This window comes from Prunus persica, chromosome G3, assembly GCF_000346465.2.
Source record: "Prunus persica cultivar Lovell chromosome G3, Prunus_persica_NCBIv2, whole genome shotgun sequence".
NCBI classification, from domain to species: domain Eukaryota; kingdom Viridiplantae; phylum Streptophyta; class Magnoliopsida; order Rosales; family Rosaceae; genus Prunus; species Prunus persica.
Genome location: NC_034011.1, coordinates 22,464,798 through 22,483,751, shown reverse-complemented (window position 1 = coordinate 22,483,751; position 18,954 = coordinate 22,464,798). Strand labels below are relative to the sequence as shown.

General features: G+C 36.9%; 3 protein-coding genes across 3 annotated transcripts; 2 read left to right on the top strand and 1 right to left on the bottom strand.

Moving 5' to 3' along the window:
- Nucleotides 200-2,136, top strand: LOC109948141. The gene is made up of 5 exons (XM_020560083.1): nucleotides 200-528; nucleotides 614-698; nucleotides 771-872; nucleotides 972-1,378; nucleotides 1,474-2,136. The coding sequence occupies exons 1-5, from the start codon at nucleotides 200-202 to the stop codon at nucleotides 1,616-1,618; spliced, it is 1,068 nt and encodes a 355-aa protein (XP_020415672.1). The 3' UTR covers nucleotides 1,619-2,136.
- Nucleotides 3,748-4,470, top strand: LOC109948140. The gene has a single exon (XM_020560082.1). It carries the CDS (start codon nucleotides 3,748-3,750, stop codon nucleotides 4,468-4,470), a length of 723 nt encoding a protein of 240 aa, XP_020415671.1.
- On the bottom strand, nucleotides 10,077-12,099 carry LOC109948139 (protein FAR1-RELATED SEQUENCE 5-like). Its single transcript, XM_020560081.1, has 2 exons — nucleotides 10,481-12,099; nucleotides 10,077-10,397 (listed from the first exon to the last, which is right to left on the bottom strand). Exons 1-2 carry the CDS (start codon nucleotides 12,097-12,099, stop codon nucleotides 10,304-10,306), a joined length of 1,713 nt encoding a protein of 570 aa, XP_020415670.1. The 3' UTR covers nucleotides 10,077-10,303.

The window sequence follows — 18,954 nt, the reverse complement described above, 5'->3', positions numbered from 1 at the left end:
AGGGGGTGAAGTGCAAGGAAAACCAAGTGAGGTAGATGAAGCCCAAAGACAGAGCAGTGAGGGAGAGGAAGTGAAAAGAAAAAGCAGTAAGGGAGAGAAATTGCAAAGGAAAAAAAGGGAGGGCAAGGAAGTGAAAACACAAACAAGTGAGGAAAACGAAGTGCAAAGAAACGAATGTGAGAAAGAAGATAATGAAGTTATGTTGCTTGGGGGTGACACTGGCGAGAGCACGGAGGGGACACTGCTTGAGTTTACTGTCGGGGACATTGATTTGGATGAACCTACAGCTGTGCTATCTCAGTTGAACGTGTGGTTGAATGATAAAGGTAAAGCTCTGGCACAAGGGGTCCAATTACGGAAAAGGAAGAGGATCATTCCTTTGTGGAAGATCGTTGAAGGCAGTGAATTGGTTCCAAAAACTGGGGCACAGATAACCGGACTGAAGATGTTAGACCCAATGAAGGCGATTCCGCATGATGATCTGGTGAAATTGCTGAAACTTTGTTGGGAATGGCGCCAGGACCCAAAGTAAGTCCCTTGCAATTATAAGATAGAAGCATGACTGTATATAATTTTTTATATACAGTGTTCTAAAACTGTTTTATATTCATAGTTTGGTGATGCAATTTGGCAACGTGGAAGCTGAGATTGAATTCTTCGCTTCCCTCGTGAAAGCTGATGGTTGGCTGAAAGGAGATGTAAGTGTAATTGATGATGCATTTGTTTTAATGTACATACATTATGAGAATGACAAGAAAAACATGTTGCAGCACATTGATTTGGGGTTGTATCTCATCCGGAAGCGACAACAACAATTGGAGACAGATTCGGTAGAAGTAGCGGACTGGACAACGACCGATGTTTTTTTTATGGTATGTCATCGGCCTTCACCAAGTGCCGTTAATAATTACACATTTTCCATACACACACTAGTGGAGGTGTTTAAGCATTGATTGTTTTGTATTTCACAGAATCACATTCGTACTTGCTTTGCGGATAATAAAAGAAAAAAACAGCAGCTTGGGTGGAAAATCAGAAAAAGTTTACTAAACGTTGTAAATGGGAAGGTTCCTCCGTGTGGGTTGGATTGGCAGACCGTCTATAAGGTGTATACCCCATTTATGTTGACGAAGTACAAGCATTGGGTGGCTGTAATGATTGATCTGGTATTGTGTGAAATCAAAGTGTACGATTCAAAGGTTTCACTAATTCCAGATGACATCGTAAAGGAAGAACTCGGCCTGCTATCAATTACGCTTTCAAATCTTCTCAACACCATCGACTTTTATGAAGAAGGTGTTTATGCAAACAATTGCAGCCGAGATTGGTGGTGTCCGTGGCCAATAGAGCGTGTGGATGTTCCACAACAGTCTAATGAGTAAGCACAACTTGCAATTTAATTTTATTACTTTCAATTGTCAATTACGTTAGAATGTCATTAGTTTAATTGATCGAGTTCTTGTTTTGCTTCAGAGGCGATTGTGGCATGTTTGTGTTAAAGTACATTGAGCTTTTCAGCGCTAAGCTTCCGTTAGCTACTTGCACCTCGCACAACATGCCTTTTTTTCGGTTGAAATTGGCTGCGGAGATAACAAGGGGAGATGCTTACTTCCCATGATATTGGTTGAAGATGACAAATGGTACATGAGAAGGTTTTGGGAATGTCCATTCTCAAACTAATGTAAATACACAATAGAGACGTACGGGTCCTTATCGAATTCTACCGCTAACTCCTTCATGACATTTACATGTTTGTTAACCAAACTGCATTGAATTGGAATTTTAAGACTGCATATGTAAATTGGGATTTGAAGATGGCTTTTTAAGTGTATTACATCATTGCAAAGTGATATGTCATTGTTGATGCAAGCCATCATTAATCGCAATGTGTTGCATCATAATAGGTGTCTAAACATGCGAAAGGTTTTCCGCAGCTCAGTAGCATAAAAGTAGAAACAAAGACAATATACACAAAATGAACAACAATTCACAAACGCACCGACAAGCAATACACACACAACAGACAAACAATATACACAAACTTGGCCTGCCATATACAGAGAATAGATATGCAATATACACACAGTAGACATGCAATATACACACAATAGACATGCAATATACACACAATACTCCCTTAACACACACAATAGACATGCCCTTGCCCACAATAATGATGCAATATACTTGGGAATGACAAGTACACCAACCATAGGGAAGTCGTATTGAATAGGATATTAAACTTAACAGTTGTTCTTCCTACTAAAAGAAAGAATAAGGTCCGTTTCCCCCCTTCATTCTTACTTGAGTGATACTTGTGGCCCCAATAAACATCCAAATTTGGGGCAATGATATTCCATATACATGCAGCAAACTGTCAATAAACCTTCAATAAACATTCAATATCGTTTCTATAACATGCGAAATACATGTAGTTACCAAATATTACAAAATGGGTTTAGGGTCTCATTGGTGGTGCGTGCAACATGTCTTGTGCGGGAGAACTTTCACAATCTTTTAAACCATGCAGTTAAATGATCATTAAAAGAACAAATAAAATGACAATTGATACAACTAATAAAACTAATACCAAGTCCTTAATGGACTTCAGCATGTTCAGCACTCTAGCATCATACGTGTCATCTTGATGTTCAGCTTCAGCGGAGGTTACATCAACCCATTCGAATCCATTGCAACTGGTGGCTCCCTAATTGCAGGCATCATATATGGAATATAATTCTGTCAGAGTTAGACATAGGTTTTTTTTCACCCACATACATATTCTTTAAATTAAAACTTACATAGGAGGTTAGACACTTCCAGAATGGCTTCCCTCGATTTTTTTCAGATTTTGAAACCCGAAGCACCATTGTAGCTCCACAATACTGACACCTCTTTGTTTGAGCGGGAGATGAAGACGAAGACATGTTGAATCTTCTCAGTTGTACCTCTTCTCACTCAGATCTTCTCACTGAAACCTCTTCGGACTCATACCTTCTCACTCATAGTTGTCATTCATACCCCTTCACTCATAACCCTAAACTTGTCACTCAGCTCTCTCTCATCTCTGCCCAAATCGAGTTATATTTCATTTTTTTGGGATCATTTGGTGGGTTGGTCACGATGTCGACACCTGTACCGTCAGCATTGTGAGATCTTTTAGCCCGAAAAGCAATATAAACTACTTCACTACCAAATATATTTTCTGAATAATGACGGGACACTGCTTCAATTTTATTAATTTATTTATATTTCATTAAGGCAACTAGTTGGATAAGAATCCGTCATTATTGGTTCCATTTTAATAACATTACTAGGGGTCGTTGGGTGTGGGAAAATGAGAAAGTACATGATGGGACCTTCTGTCACTAGTCAGTAATCCGTCACATTTGTATCAATGAATTTGATAGTGGGATAAACCCAAAAATGGCTATGCAAATAGCCATTTAATTAACCTTTTGACTGTCTGACTCTGTATGCACCGTTATGACGTTTTCCCTTCTTTTGTCTTAAGTTTTAATTCACTGGGGTTCAGTTTCTTTCAAAAGGGTCAACTTGGAAAAACCCCAACTGGAAACACCTTTTCAAAACACTATAAACAGAGGCTAAAACAAAACGTGTACCCCAAATATTATCATTTATCCCCTCTGCCACTCCTCAAATCGTTCCATTCCAAACACTTTGAAGATGAATTCGAAACACTTCACTACAGTCGGAGGAAAGAGAAGGAAGCATGTCCATTTCGATATGCCCGAAGCCTTCATCCCGGAGTCCGCTTGGTTTCAAGTCATGTTATACGTGGCAACCGAATCATCGGAAGATCTCTTCCGTATGGCATTTGTGTGCCGATTGTTCCGAACTTTGGCAAACAGTCCACAAGTGTGGAACACCATTTCAATGGCAAAGTACCCATACCATCCTATCTGGTACGGTGCCAGACCTGCGGTCCAGCATTTCTTGCAACAATGCAGGGCTTGCAATAACCCTGAGTCCATATTTAGAGAAGCATTCCAAGATTTTTTCAGGCACGGTAAGGTGGAAGCGTTGTATGAGATGCGCATTGCAGCCACGGCAAGCCATATGGAAGCGGCATATGTAGTTGGACTACTTGGTATGTCCGGAATTGGTCAGTCAAAAGAGGATGCATTACAATTCTTGTGTTCTTTGAATCAACGTAACAACATTGATATGAAACGAACCAGGGATGCTTTGACAGGAAGATGTCGCGGAGCATTTGTTGCAAGACATATCGTAGATATGTTTGACTATGGGAAGATTCAGTTCAATCGGTGCAGCGCTTGTAATAACAATGAATGGTATTTTGTTATTCCAGGCTGGCCTAGTGAAGACAAGATAAATCCTGCGTTGTGGACTTGTTGCAACCGATGCAAATGGCACCGTGAGAGTATTTTTTGGTGCAAAATCCTGCGTGAGTATGATGTGCGACGGAATCACGTATTTTTGCATTAGTTTTAGTACGAATTTACGGTTTTGATGCATTGTGGACTTGCTTCTCTTCACTTCTAGGTTGGCTGGCTACGTTATACCTAGCTCAGTTTAAATGTTGTTCAAATGTTGGTATTTTGTCATAAACCGTGTTATATATAAATGTATAATATTTATTATATAGCGGAATGATTACTTACATCATAGACGGCTAGTTTTAGTACGAATTTACGGTTTTGATGCATTGTGGACTTGCTTCTCTTCACTTCTAGGTTGGCTGGCTACGTTATACCTAGCTCAGTTTAAATGTTGTTCAAATGTTGGTATTTTGTCATAAACCGTGTTATATATTAATGTATAATATTTATTATATAGCGGAATGATTACTTACATCATAGACGGCTAGGAATGACATTTTACTGACACAGATATTTTGCTCACCGACCCCAATCTTCATATTTGGTAAACGAAAAGTCATGCATGAAGTAAATAGGTGTCTTTTCACCAGTGCTTGGGAATGACATTTTTCCACTTAGCATATCCGAAAGGATTTGGTTACACGTTTCTTAACCTAGGGGGTTGAACAGTGAATGACGTAGACTATTTTTTTGTGTGGAAGGAGTACAATGGATGACTTGTATATTTCCATATTATGTTTCAAAACATCCCTTCAACCTAAAAAATAAAAAAATTAACAAATTGAAGAACAGAGAAACCGATGAGCACTACAAATGGCCTATTCGCACGGAAAATAAAATTGTTTTCAACAAGTTGGACTAAATATAATTAACAAATGGACAGCCTAAAAAGTAATATCATAATAATTATAATAATTGTGGATAAATAATAATAAAATACTAATGTAGCATAACCATTAAACAGGGAATGCAGTAGGAAGATGAAATCGCAATAAGTTCGTAGAAATTTTCAGATCGTTTTTCTAATTTTTGTGTATTTAGTTATGAATTTTCCAAGAAAAAAGGTAATAAAATAATAATTTAGGGTAAAATGGGAGGATGTGGCCATGTTCGGTAACGTACACTTGTGCAAGTAGTCAAAAGTGACTGGCTGAGATCGCGCCAGGTGTCATATTCTTGTTAATTTTGGATTCTTTTGTTCAAAAATCTTTGAAACTAGGTAAAAAATAGTAGGAAAATCGTAAAAATGGCCCAAAAATTACTCCGGCCTACTTGTGACGTCATAAAACTAGGAGAACCTATAAATCATTCGTCTCGCAATGAAATAATCCAAATTGTGTTACATAACTCACTTTCCTCTTAACCCTAAGTATTGATGTTTGTTAACTTCAACTTGAATAACCTACTTCAACAAGCATCTCCCGTTAATGTTGGGAATTAATTTTACAAATGCGTAACAATGAATCGGAGAATTCAGCAACGGAGATGGAGTGTCAATGAGTTCGTAGCAATTTTCGAAAATAATTTTGAATTTTTGTGTATTTAGTTATGAATTTTCCAAGACAAAAGGTAATAAAATAATAATTTAGGGTAAAATGGGAGGATGTGGCCATGTTCGGTAACGTACACTTGTGCAAGTAGTCAAAAGTGACTGGCTGAGATTGCGCCAGGTGTCATCTTCTTTTACATTTTGGATTCTTTTGTTCAAAAATCTTTGAAACTAGGTAAAAAATAGTAGGAAAATCGTAAAAATGCCCCCAAAATTACTCCGGCCTACTTGTGACGTCATAAAACTAGGAGAACCTATAAATCATTCGTCTCGCAATGAAATAATCCAAATTGTGTTACATAACTCACTTTCCTCTTAACCCTAAGTATTGATGTTTGTTAACTTCAACTTGAATAACCTACTTCAACAAGCATCTCCCGTTAATGTTGGGAATTAATTTTACAAATGCGTAACAATGAATCGGAGAATTCAGCAACGGAGATGGAGTGTCAATGAGTTCGTAGCAATTTTCGGAAATAATTTTGAATTTTTGTGTATTTAGTTATGAATTTTCCAAGACAAAAGGTAATAAAATAATAATTTAGGGTAAAATGGGAGGATGTGGCCATGTTCGGTAACGTACACTTGTGCAAGTAGTCAAAAGTGACTGGCTGAGATCGCGCCAGGTGTCCTCTTGCTATTATTTTGGCTTTTTTAGTGCAACAATCTGTGGACATAGGTAATAAATTCTACGAAAATCCAAAAAATGCCCGGAAAATGAGAAAATGAAAATTATTTGTACATAACTCACTTTCCTCTTAACCCAAATTCACGTTAACACGTATATTTCGGATAATATTCGAAATATAATTTCTAATAATACAATATTTAGTTTCACTATATACAATAATATGTTTTGTTATAATAATGTACATAAAAAATAATTGCACATACTTTGAAGCCATCATTGCAACTACGCCTAGAGCTTTGAAGACGTCAGTTCGTATTCAATAAGTTGTCCACATGCAACTGCACCTAGAGTTTTCAACACGTCAGAGGTATTCAAGAAGTTGTCCACATGCAACTGCACCTTGAGTTATTAACACGTCACAGGTATTCAATAAGTTGTCCATTTGACGCCGCATTGGGAATCAGTAATATATTTTCAATCATGTCAAATCACATAAATAATGCCATACTTTTTCTCAATAACATCACACAAGTGAAGCAAGTTTAAAACCCTTAGTGAATATTTGTCCTAGTCTATATGAGTGATTATATAATCAGTTGCATAATATTTTTTTCACAGTATATGTTAACTTTGAGAGGGATTCCACAAACATAAAATATAAAGAAAGCAAGAAATAGTAGGAAATGAACCAGTACAAAACACAATATATAAAGTGTACATAATAATTCCATAACCTTGTCACAAACGCACTCACAAAAGCTTTTCCATAAACCTTGTCCTAACATATAATAAATAAAGGCAACATTGCATATGATGCAACCATGTCCAAATCTGATAAGTGATCAAAAACAAATGGACATGGCAGCAACATATGGCTGAAGTAGATGGGCTCTTTGCATCTTCTGTTTTCGTAATTAAAGACATCAAAATATTAAGGTTTAAATCTTCCATAGTAGTTAGCATCAAAATAGCTTTGAAGCAGAGTGTAATCAAAATTCCAATTCCACTTATTTGCCTCTGCTCAAACACGAGAACCAAAATGGTTACTTCCCTTGCTGAGTATATTTGGTGACGTCGGAAACGGTAATAGATGACCAATCAAACCCGGGTACGACGAGTTTTGCATAGGATCGGAAGTAGTCGAATCCAGCTTGCATCACACGCTTCTTTGACTCCACTACATTAGATGAGTTCTTGTATTTTTGAACAGCTACACTCCGAAGTCGTTTGTGTCTACGCTTCATGCGCTGCAACTTCGCCCTATCCAGATTGGCCTGCCTTTTGTCATCTTCAATTTGGCCTTCCACAAATTCCAAACGTGCCCTTGCCCTTTGGATTTCATCACCAAGTTGAAGATGCCTGTCCTTCCAAAAAGCAACAACTCTTTCAGACTCAAAACTTCCAACAAAATGGTCATTCTATCTAGCAATGTGACATTGCTTGTCTGGTGACTCACTTGCGTGTCGAAGCCGGTCTTTGTTTGGAGGGGTGTTTATTATGCTCACATCAAACTTGGTTGTGCTTATGCTCATTCTTTGGGGGGAATGAGTTTGTTTGCTTCTTCTGAGAGTATCGGTAGATGGAGACAGATCCGGTGGAGGAGTGAGTTTTGTGTGGAAGGAGATTTTATATGAAAGGGGTGATAGTAATACCAAGAAAAGGGTTCCCGCCAAAAAATATTTGGTTGACAAAGTAGAAATTATTTTTTGGTCTGATACAATCTAAGTTTAATCCTAACTAGTTTGGTTGAGTTAACTAAGTAGATGTCACTTCCATTGACTTTGTTTCAACCACTATCAGTGGTGTCAGGAGAGTGTGAGGTTGACATGCTTGAAAAGCAAAACCTGACACCTATTTTTAAAAAATTCCCGCCAAAAAGTACATATGTTGACTACACACAAGCTTTGGTATGTTGGTCTATAAACCTATGTTCCCTTTCTCAAACGAAATTGCATATGCAATCCTCATCCTCCCAAAACAAAGAGGATTATTCAAGCATGTCAACCTCTTCAGGCGCCAGCAACACAATCGAAGATGACAAATTGGAGTGGCAGGTTCTATTTCCACATTGTACTCGCCGACCCCTTCCTTTTTCAACATCATTTGGGAGTGAGGGGGACTCCGATGATCCATTACAGGCAATACATGCAGTCAGTGGCAAGCTGGATTATAATTCCAGACTGATCAATTCATGGCACGAGAAATATGTTGAAGACGAGGCAATTTTGGCTGATCTTAACATTAGGGTGAACAAAGCGTTATCCCAAAAGAACAAGTACTTGAAGCTGAGTCATAGCAGGAAGCTGAAAGCTGAGGAGTTGGATACAGTAATGAATGATGAAATCAAAGGTTGTTTGATGAACCATATGCGATGCGAAGAGCACCATACTGAACTGGAGTTGGCATTCAACGAAGGATTCGACAAATTCCGAGCATTTGCGGCAACTACTCATACAAGTTATGATTGGAACTATGTGTCCCCTGATGCTGTGAGAGAGATACTAGACGATGGGGGTGACATGAATGAGCATAAGCACGTCAAAGCTGCTCGGAAGAAGCCGACCGATACGACTAAGTGATTGCGGCTACCGCTGTTCAGTTGGTTGAGGGTGACCGTGGTATTGCACATATACTCCCTTAATGTCATTATCTAACTTAAAATAACACAAATATCAGTTTCATTTGCTTCATATATAATTATTGGGACTATGTATTGCAAGTCATCATGTGTTATAATGTCTAACATTATATTTTGCAAATATGGAAATATTATTCAAGAAGCAGTCAATATCACAGAAAGCCGGGAATCAGTAAATGCTCCTTATCATGTCCATTTACATTAAAGAGCTGGAGTACTAATGTGTTAAAAAAAAAATTGACACGTGAGTCATAAGTTACATAACATGTGCTATACATTGTTTACTGAATGGTTTATGGTTTATTTATATATAATAAAATTCCAAATATTGCTGAAGATTTATTTCGTGTATATCACTAGGGATATGAGTGGCCATAAGCATGTGAGACCTGCTAAGAAGAAGCTGGCGAGTACGACCCAGTGATTGTGGCTACCGTTGTTCAGTTGGTTGGGGAGATCGTGGTATTGCTATGAGGAAGCACATAATATGTTTTGCAATCAAATGTTATTTTGTGTGTGGAATTATGAGTATTTATATAAGTTAGTGTACCCTTTAATATTTTTCACCTATGTATCGAAATGTAATTAGCTGCAATGTTATGTTTTTTTTTTACCCGCTGGTTTCTATTTGCTCTGTTCCAACAAAGTGCTTCGAGTATCCTTCACTTACAAAAGTGTACAAAATCGTGCCCCTAATAACCAGTCGGAAAAAGTGGCTGCTGCTGGAAATGATTACTGGTAATGGAAACAACAGCTGGCTGCTGTAATTGCTGCATTACCCTGAGGAATTGAAAAATGAATCTCTGTTAAAACAAATTTCACCCTAAACTGCCCATTTTACATGGTAAGAGTCATTGCTTCTTCACATAACTACAAATTTCAAACTTGATCAAATGTCTATGAAAATTTATAAATAGGGAGAAGACGTAAAATTAACATGTCTCCAAATGTCTTGGAAGAATGAAACCAAGCAAATTTTCATTTCAATTACCAGTGGACATAGTAAGAGCTCATCGGTGGACATGAACAAAAACACAATAACATTCAAAAACTGAATCTATAAAACTTCACTTGATCATTAATCTTCATAACAACCACATTTCGTCTAATACAAATATCAATCATTCAGTTGGTCTGTGCATCCTGTCAAAATCGTCGAATAATGGGTCACTACGATGTATTGGAGTTGATTCGTCATTGTTCGACGGTGATGTCCTGCATAAACATCAAACACAAGCACATAAAAATTTTACCTTTTCATATTTTAGATATTATTACAAATAGTGGTAGCATCTTACGGTGTGTTCAAGGCTGGGCATTGTCTTCTATCATGACCAATGTGTCCACACTCCCGACAGTGTCTAATCCCTCGCTTCATTGCCTTTTCCTTTGCTCCCGTTATTCCTTTCGACCTTCCTTTGCACCTCACTCTCTTAGGGTCTTTCATATATTGTGTTTGAGAGCTGGACCCTCCAACTTCGTTATTACTTGGTCCATCCTTCAGCAACTTCAACTTCACCTGCAAACTTTTTAGAGTCTCTGACAGTAGCTCACATCCTTCTTCACTCATTAATGCATCCTCAACCACATCTGAAGCAAGTCGAGACATTGTACTCCGCTTTATTAGAAGGCCAGGATCTGCACAGTCTTTAATTTCGTTGCCATTTGCATCTGACACCAATCCACATTTCGCAGTTTTCTTCCACCTCTTCAAAATATATTTATCGGGCATATATTCAATCTGGTCCCTTCTGAACAATGCTAGGATGTGCTTGCAAATAATTCCAACAAATTCAAATCTTTTGCAGCTACACGATGCGTGGTCAGAATCTTTGACATATACGACTTCTGCCACTCTTGTTTCCCAATTTTTCCTTTCGCTCACGTTGAACACAACTTTACACGCATCCTCTGTTTTGAGCTCTAGGAAACATGCTGTACTTTGTATTAGTTCTTGCTCAAACTTTTGAAACATTGTCCTTGTGTACAAGGTAGCCATTTGTTTGTTCATTGGCATCGGTAGAAGACATTGAGCCACTTCAAATGCATCTACGTGATCAGCAACTAACTCTTTTTCACGTTGATGAGAAAGTGCCCTCTCAAATCGTATTATGAAATCCATCAACGAATTTCTCCTTGATATGTATTGCTTGAAAAAACCATGAGAACCTTCCGCTCTTTGGCTGCTTGACATTCCAGCGGCAAAAAATTGTCGTGCGTAGGCTGGAACCCAAGATTCCCTTAAATCAAACATTGAACTTAGCCATGGATGGTCAGTCAAACCAGCCTTTGTAACCACAATATTCCATTTTGCATCAAACTCATCCTTATTGTCAGTATCCCATATGGCTTTCTGAAATTCAGGCCAATACTCCTTATAAGCGTCACGTGGTAACTTAATAGAGAACTTTGATGTGATGTGCCATATGCAAAGTCGATGAAATGTACTCGGGAAGGCTATTGAAATCGCTATGGCCATTGCCGCATCTTGATCTGTAATGATCGTTTTAGGTTCCCCACCTGGCATGGCTTTCTTAAACTCCTCAAACATCCAAACAAACGACTCAGTCGTTTCCTTGCTCAAAAATGCGCATGCTAAGACAATTGTCTGACCATGGTTATTAACTCCCAACATTGGTGCAAATGTCAAGTCGTATCGATTCGTGTTGAATGTGGTATCGAATACAACAACATCTCCATAAAACCCATACGCCCGTCTAGAAGTTGCATCTACCCAAAAACATCGACTAAACCTGTCATGCCCATCTCCCTCAATCTTGAAATAAAAAGCCTCATTTTTTTTCTGTTCAGCCATAAAATACTCGGTCACTAGTTCAACATCGTGGTTCCTCAGCTTCCCATTCACACTACATTCAAGATTGTAGATATCTTTTTTGATAAAACCGATTTTATCCATTCCTCCGGATTGCACCTCGAATATACTTACCTTCTGATGAATGGGAATATTAACTGAACCCAACTGTTTTGTGAGTACTTTTGTAGAATCTGAAATATGACGGTGTGATCTCAATAAATGCATTCTTTCTGAGGGTGTCATCTTATGATTGTGTCCCTCTGCAAAAAGAGAAATGGTATACTTCTTGCTCCCATTTGTCTTCACAACCACAATCTTTGCTTTGCAATTGCATCTACTTATTTCCCGTTGTCTTTTTCTCTCCCGAGTTTCATCCTTCCTGTATGCACCTTATTTGCAACATACAAATTCTTTCCTCAAAATCTCTTTCTTATTTTTCCCCCAAAAGCTAGAATGAAGTCGAATACCAAAGCCAGCCAAGAATGCATATCTATTATAGAAATTGTAAACGAGGTCAAGCGAGTCAAACTTCATCCCAACTGCTGGTGTTTCCTCATTTCTTACTTCAGGAATATAAACCCTCCCATTAGCTATTGCACATTCATCACTCTCTGAGCCCCCAGACATTTTATCTACGTATATTATTGATCCACTTCTATATTACTGCATAGCAATTATTCATTCATTAATCAGTCATTACTGCATCACAACATATCAATGCATTCCACTTACACAAAACATTGCCCAAATTGACACAAAATACGCATAGCCTAACTTCCGATTACACAAAACACAAGCAAAATTTCATACAAGTTACGTCATCTCTTGGGAAATAATCTGGTCAAAATAACATTAGAACCAACATGTTCAACTAAGAACACAAATGTAATTCAAACCACCAATTACAGAACTTCACCCAATATCCTCTCCAACTGCTTACTCCTAACGTCATTAAGCCTAAGTTTAGGTTCTTTTACCTACATTTCATAATTTTCCACCCCGACCAACAACAATGAACTAAGTATATTGAATATTCATAAGAAAATGACACATTATTGATGCCACAAATGACGAATTTCCCACCCTCACAAAAAATAAACCTAACCCAATAAAATCAATCCAGCAAGTGAACTTACCTCTCAAAATCAATCGGGAGCTCTGAAGTCAGTCAGCTTGAAAGACTGTGGTGGACATTAGAGAAGACTCTTTGGTATTTGAGACTCCATCTCTACCAAAATCGAGGAACAACTGCTGTTGCGGCTTCTAGCTACAAAAACAGATAAGCTACTTTGCTTTCATCTGGAATCTTGTCAGCTGAATGAAAAGAGAAGGGGTTTTCACTTGAGCCATAGAATCAAAACAGGGCAACAGCTAGGTAAGAGCCATTCTTCGTAATACCCAGGATACTATAGATCGCAGGCCTCCCAACGAGCTAATGACAGTCGAGTGACTATAAGGTTTGGGAGATTTGGATCCTTCTAATTGTGGGTTTGCTTTACATTCAAAAAGAAAGGCTTCAGTTTTTCACAGAGAGGGAAAGAGGGGAACAACTGAAGTTGGGTTTCTAACGGGTTAGATTTCAACCCGATTCTACATGCACCCTCTTTTAAAAACTCACCGTTGGATGAAATCCAACGGCTCTTACATACCCCTCAAAAACACCCCTTATAACTTCCCACTCACTATAGAAGCTCCCTAAGGCTGCAATAACGACATGTATTATTTGCTTGCAACGATTGTTCTCTTTTTCTTTTGGGTCATTTTTGGGTAGGCCTAAAGAATAAAACAGCCTACAAAAGAACAATCTTGGACCCGAAAATAGCTTCCTTGCTCAATGAGCCTAATAACCTGCATGAGAAGTGAGCCCAACGTCGATTCTCTTTATTTTGATTGATAAATAACTGGTCTCTAATTTCTGAACAAATTACTGTGTGATATCTTTTTATATTATGTAGGGCTGGCCATTTAGATTGACAAAACTGAAAAACTGCCCGAACCGAATAAATCGGTCCGGTTTTTATTATCATTTTTCAAATACGAAGCAAAATTGGTCCATAATTTTTTTAACGGAAATAATTGGTCTGGTTCTCAATGTTAGCCAAAAATTAAACATAATCAATCAAAGCACATCTGTAATAATATGTACGTGAATTCCACTATTATGTGATGATTTTATATGCCAGAAAGAAGTTATATAACTAGCGTATTCAAGATTTGATTTTTTAACCATTCAAAACAAAGCCCTCAATTAATGATCAGGCTACTTAACTAATTTTAGATTCCATCTACCATAATGATTTGTCTACTCTATAGTCTCTACCTTGTTAACTAATTTTAGACTCCATCTGCTTAATGTTACACCATGAACATATATATAGTTGAGAAATAATTCTTGCATAAATCAAAATGCACAAACATTTTGTTGCTCTTGTTTTTGGAAAGTTTCACGCGATTTAAGTTTAATTACCATTACTTATCTATGACCAATTAAATGAACTTTTCACTTATTTTAGTTGGTTTATATTTCTAGTAGTGGATTTTTAAGTGATTAATATTTTTTTTTTCATACAAGTAATAGTCTATAAAGAGAAGAGAGGATTTCTCACACACATATAACTAAGGTGCCATAGAGGTTTGAACCTGGTCCACAACTCAATAGCCGTTTCCAATATAATAGACCCCATTGGCGCTACAAATAATTTTTTAAATAAGTTACACATACAAATATTTGAATCGTTTTCGTTCACCTTTGTGTGTTGTGTGCATAAATAATTTTTCACATGCTAGTCTCTCCTACAATACCTACTCTACCAACGTTATCCACAACATTAATCTTCTAGAACATGATCCTTGTTTCATTTGAATGGAATCAATGTCCAGGAATTTAGTTTTTAAATCGCAGTACGTATATCCAAATGAATCTATGTCTCTCCTGTATTTTTGTCTTTGACTGACCAAGAAGAAACGGAAGCTGCTGTAAATGTCTCTTTACATTGAACTGTTTGAGAATATAAAAGCAGAAGCCATGGCTTTTACATTGGTAAAATTTATATGTGCAGAAGCCACGCAATATATATATATCGATGAAGTTGACGATCAAAAGATATCTATTTCCATATGGTTTTTCCGTATTTACACATCTTGTTTAATTGTCTATCTACAGAAAATTGCCTCCTCCGAAGGAGAAAAGGAGAAAGTGCAAGGTGGGCAGAAAATTGCATAATCTCGACTGGACCAGTTTTCTCCTCACATGAAAATATGCAATCGGGTCGTAATAACCTGACCAACCCACCCATATATAGCGTGGGTGGTGGTGTATTAGGACTAAAATCAAAATTCATTGCAAAACTTATTAGTTTCAATGAGGGGGATGAAAAAAATAATTTTATGGATAATAACAATGTAAAGAGACATTTACAGCAGCTTGATCCGAAGTTAAGTACCGTTCAGTTGGGTTCAATTTAGGCCTCAAACTAGCAATATAGTTGTCAAATAAGGACTTTTGTTAACTATTATGCGACTATTATTTGCTTTTATATGTGCAGTTGGATAATTGGAAGTTAATTCTTCCTGAGATCTACCCTTTGTTCTATGGTGGCGGGACTTCGATCCGTGGTGGTATGGTAGTCATTATTTAGGTTTGTGGTTTAATTTAGGATTTTGCTTGTTTTGGGGTGTGTGAGTTTGGATATGGGCTATGATAGATTTTGGTGATTTGAGTTGGTTGGATTTTGTCCAATGCAGTTTCCCCTTTCAGATTGTTGCTTTTTTTTTTTTGCAGTCATATTGAAATTAAATGATAGATCTTTTTATATTACTTATCTATGACCAATTAAATGAAATTTTCACTTATTTTAGTGGGTTTATATTTCTTAATAATTATATCCCAGCAGTCATCAGTAGTGGGATTTTAAGTTACTTATATATTTTTTTTAATACAAGCGATAGTCTAACCTATAAAGAGATTGGTCTAGACTGTTTGAGTTGTGTCTGGACTGGTCTGGACTGTTTGAGTTGTGTCTGGACTGTTTGAGTATATATATATATATATATATATATATATATATATTATTGATGAAAGTTGACGGTGGCCTCAGCTCATCTTGTCGCAATAAATTATGAGACAGCCCATTTACCATTCTTCCCTCACCATGTGTTAATAAATTTTTTGAACTGCATCTAGCTTTCTGTGAAATTACTGAAAATCATAAAGATTATTAAATAATAGAAAATTTATATCTATTTCCGTATGGTTTTTCCGTTTTTACACTTCTTGTTTAATTGTCTATTTACGGACTACAGCCTCCTCCGAAAGGAGAAATTGCAAGGTGGGCAGAAAACTGCATAATCTCGACTGGACCAATTCTCTCCTCACATGAAAATATGCAATCGGGTCGTAACATGACCAACCGGCCCATAAATAGTGTGGGTGGTGTTTATTAGGACTAAAATCAAAATTCATTGCAAAACTTAGTTTTAATGAGGGAGATGAAAATAATAATAATAATAATCTTTTCTCCAAGGATGAAATCTATGTACCCTTATATTTTACGGGTAACAATTTTCTGTGTTGATACATTTTAGACATAGTGTGGGTAAACGCAGAGGCTGTCGTAAATGTGTCTGGTCTGGACTGTTTGAGTATATAAACGCAGAGGCTGCGGTAAATGTGTCTGGTCTGGACTGTTTGAGTTGTGTCTGGACTGGTCTGGACTGTTTGAGTTGTTTCTGGACTGTTTGAGTATATATATATATATTATTGATGAAAGTTGACGGTGGCCTCAGCTCATCTTGTCGCAATAAATTATGAGACAGCCCATTTACCATTCTTCCCTCACCATGTGTTAATAAATTTTTTGAACTGCATCTAGCTTTCTGTGAAATTACTGAAAATAATAAAGATTATTAAATAATAGAAAATTTATATCTATTTCCGTATGGTTTTTTCGTTTTTACACTTCTTGTTTAATTGTCTATTTACGAACTACAGCCTCCTCCGAAAGGAGAAATTGCAAGGTGGGCAGAAAACTGCATAATCTCGACTGGACCAATTCTCTCCTCACATGAAAATATGCAATCGGGTCGTAACCTGACCAACCGGCCCATAAATAGTGTGGGTGGTGTTTATTAGGACTAAAATCAAAATTCATTGCAAAACTTAGTTTTAATGAGGGAGATGAAAATAATAATAATAATAATAATAATAATCTTTTCTCCAAGGATGAAATCTATGTACCCTTATATTTTACGGGTAACAATTTTCTGTGTTGATACATTTTAGACATAGTGTGGTTATTACAATACATAATCCAAAGGTACCCCAGGTGAACCTTGACCCTAAGTTAAGTAGGGTTTGGTTGGGTTTAGATTAGGCCTCAAACTAGCAATATAGTTGTCAAGTCATGACTTTTGTTAACTATTATGTGACTCTTATTATTCGCTTGCTTTTGTTAACTGGATCGTTGGAGGTTTTCTTCCTGAGATCTACCCTTTGTTCTATGGTATCCATGGTGGTATGGTAGTCATGATTTAAGTTTGTGGTTTAATTTAGACTTTTGTTTGTTTTTGGGCTGTGTGGGTTTGAATACGAGTTATGCGGATTTTGATGATTTGAGTGGTTCAGTTGTTTATGTGGATTTTGTTTCATGTAGTTTTCCTCTTTCGGGTTATTGGTTTTGCAGTCATGTTGAGATGAATTCATGTTTCGTACACGTCTTTCATGTATTGCTAAAGTTTTCTAATGGATATCACTATTTGATAAATAAATAATAAACTAGCAGTATACCCGAATCATATCAAATTAATTGCGGTTTTGTTTGGTTCAATTCAAAATTATACCTTTTAATATAAAACATGAATCAAACCGCTTGATTTGATTTGATTTAGCCGGTTTAATCAATTACTGTTTGGTTTAGTCTAGTTCAAGACTACACTTTTTTTGAGTTTTTCTATTTAAACCTTACACTTTTATTTGTTCACCCGAATTCTTTTTTTTAAATCATTAAGAGCTTAAATTTTATTTTTGTATAAAAGGACAAAAAAGGTCATCCAACTTAATTCTTAGTATATCTATATACACACCCTACCACTCTTCATATTAAGTTTTAGAAACATACAAACTCCTATAGACCATATTGTCAGATTACTCTTCTCTTTCAATCCAAGAAACCTACACTCTCATCTTCTTTTTACAAACCCTAAATAAGATATGCAAATAGTGGCTTGTGGGTCGTCAATTGAGGTACATAATGTGAGATTATTTCTTGATTTGGGACTCCTTCCAGAATTATTGAGAATGCTATGATCAAAGACTTTTATTCAGTCCTGATCGTATGAGTTATAGGTAAATATTGCTCGAGGGCAGTAGTTCTCCAAGTCTTGGTCCCAGACTCGCAGGTCTCACATTTCATGCAGGAAACCTACACCCCATTTCCTACACGATCACCTACTTTGAATTTCTCCACATTCTTCCTAGCTTTGGTCACGACACTAACAATTTCATGCTGATTTCACAGGAATAATAAAATGATTGTTTCTGCTAGGTGCTGCAAAATGCATAGAGATACAACAACCAATTTCCGCACATGAATGCAATTTTTGATAAGATATTTGATCATATATGCAGAGGTAAACAAAATCAAAACCATTTTGAAATGCAAATAATAATAAATAAATAAAATACTAATATGCATGTTAAGTTTTTGCGGGGCGTGGGGTGTGGGGTGGGTGTGAGGTTGGTGAGTTTTTTATTTTTTATTTTTTTGCCGGTTGTGTATTTAGGGGTATTTTGGGAAGATGATAGGGTTTTCTTAAAAATGTAAAAATTTGAATTACACAAGTTGAGGGAAACTTATAATATGAGGTCAACAAAGAGAATTGAGGGTTTAAATAGAAAAAATAATCGTCAATTTTAGGCACCAGCGTGGCATGTGCTTAACGAAGAAAACGTGGCAGGTC

Bases quoted from the DNA above. Each gene is read 5' to 3' on its own strand.
- LOC109948141 (XM_020560083.1), top strand. From the start codon at position 200: ATGTTGCTTGGGGGTGACACTGGCGAGAGCACGGAGGGGACACTGCTT. The intron at 529-613 runs GTAAGTCCCTTG...TTATATTCATAG, and splicing joins GAATGGCGCCAGGACCCAAA to TTTGGTGATGCAATTTGGCA. The intron at 699-770 runs GTAAGTGTAATT...AACATGTTGCAG, and splicing joins ATGGTTGGCTGAAAGGAGAT to CACATTGATTTGGGGTTGTA.
- LOC109948140 (XM_020560082.1), top strand. From the start codon at position 3,748: ATGCCCGAAGCCTTCATCCCGGAGTCCGCTTGGTTTCAAGTCATGTTA.
- LOC109948139 (XM_020560081.1), bottom strand. From the start codon at position 12,099: ATGGATAAAATCGGTTTTATCAAAAAAGATATCTACAATCTTGAATGT. The intron at 10,398-10,480 runs GTAAGATGCTAC...ATGTTTATGCAG, and splicing joins TGCCCAGCCTTGAACACACC to GACATCACCGTCGAACAATG.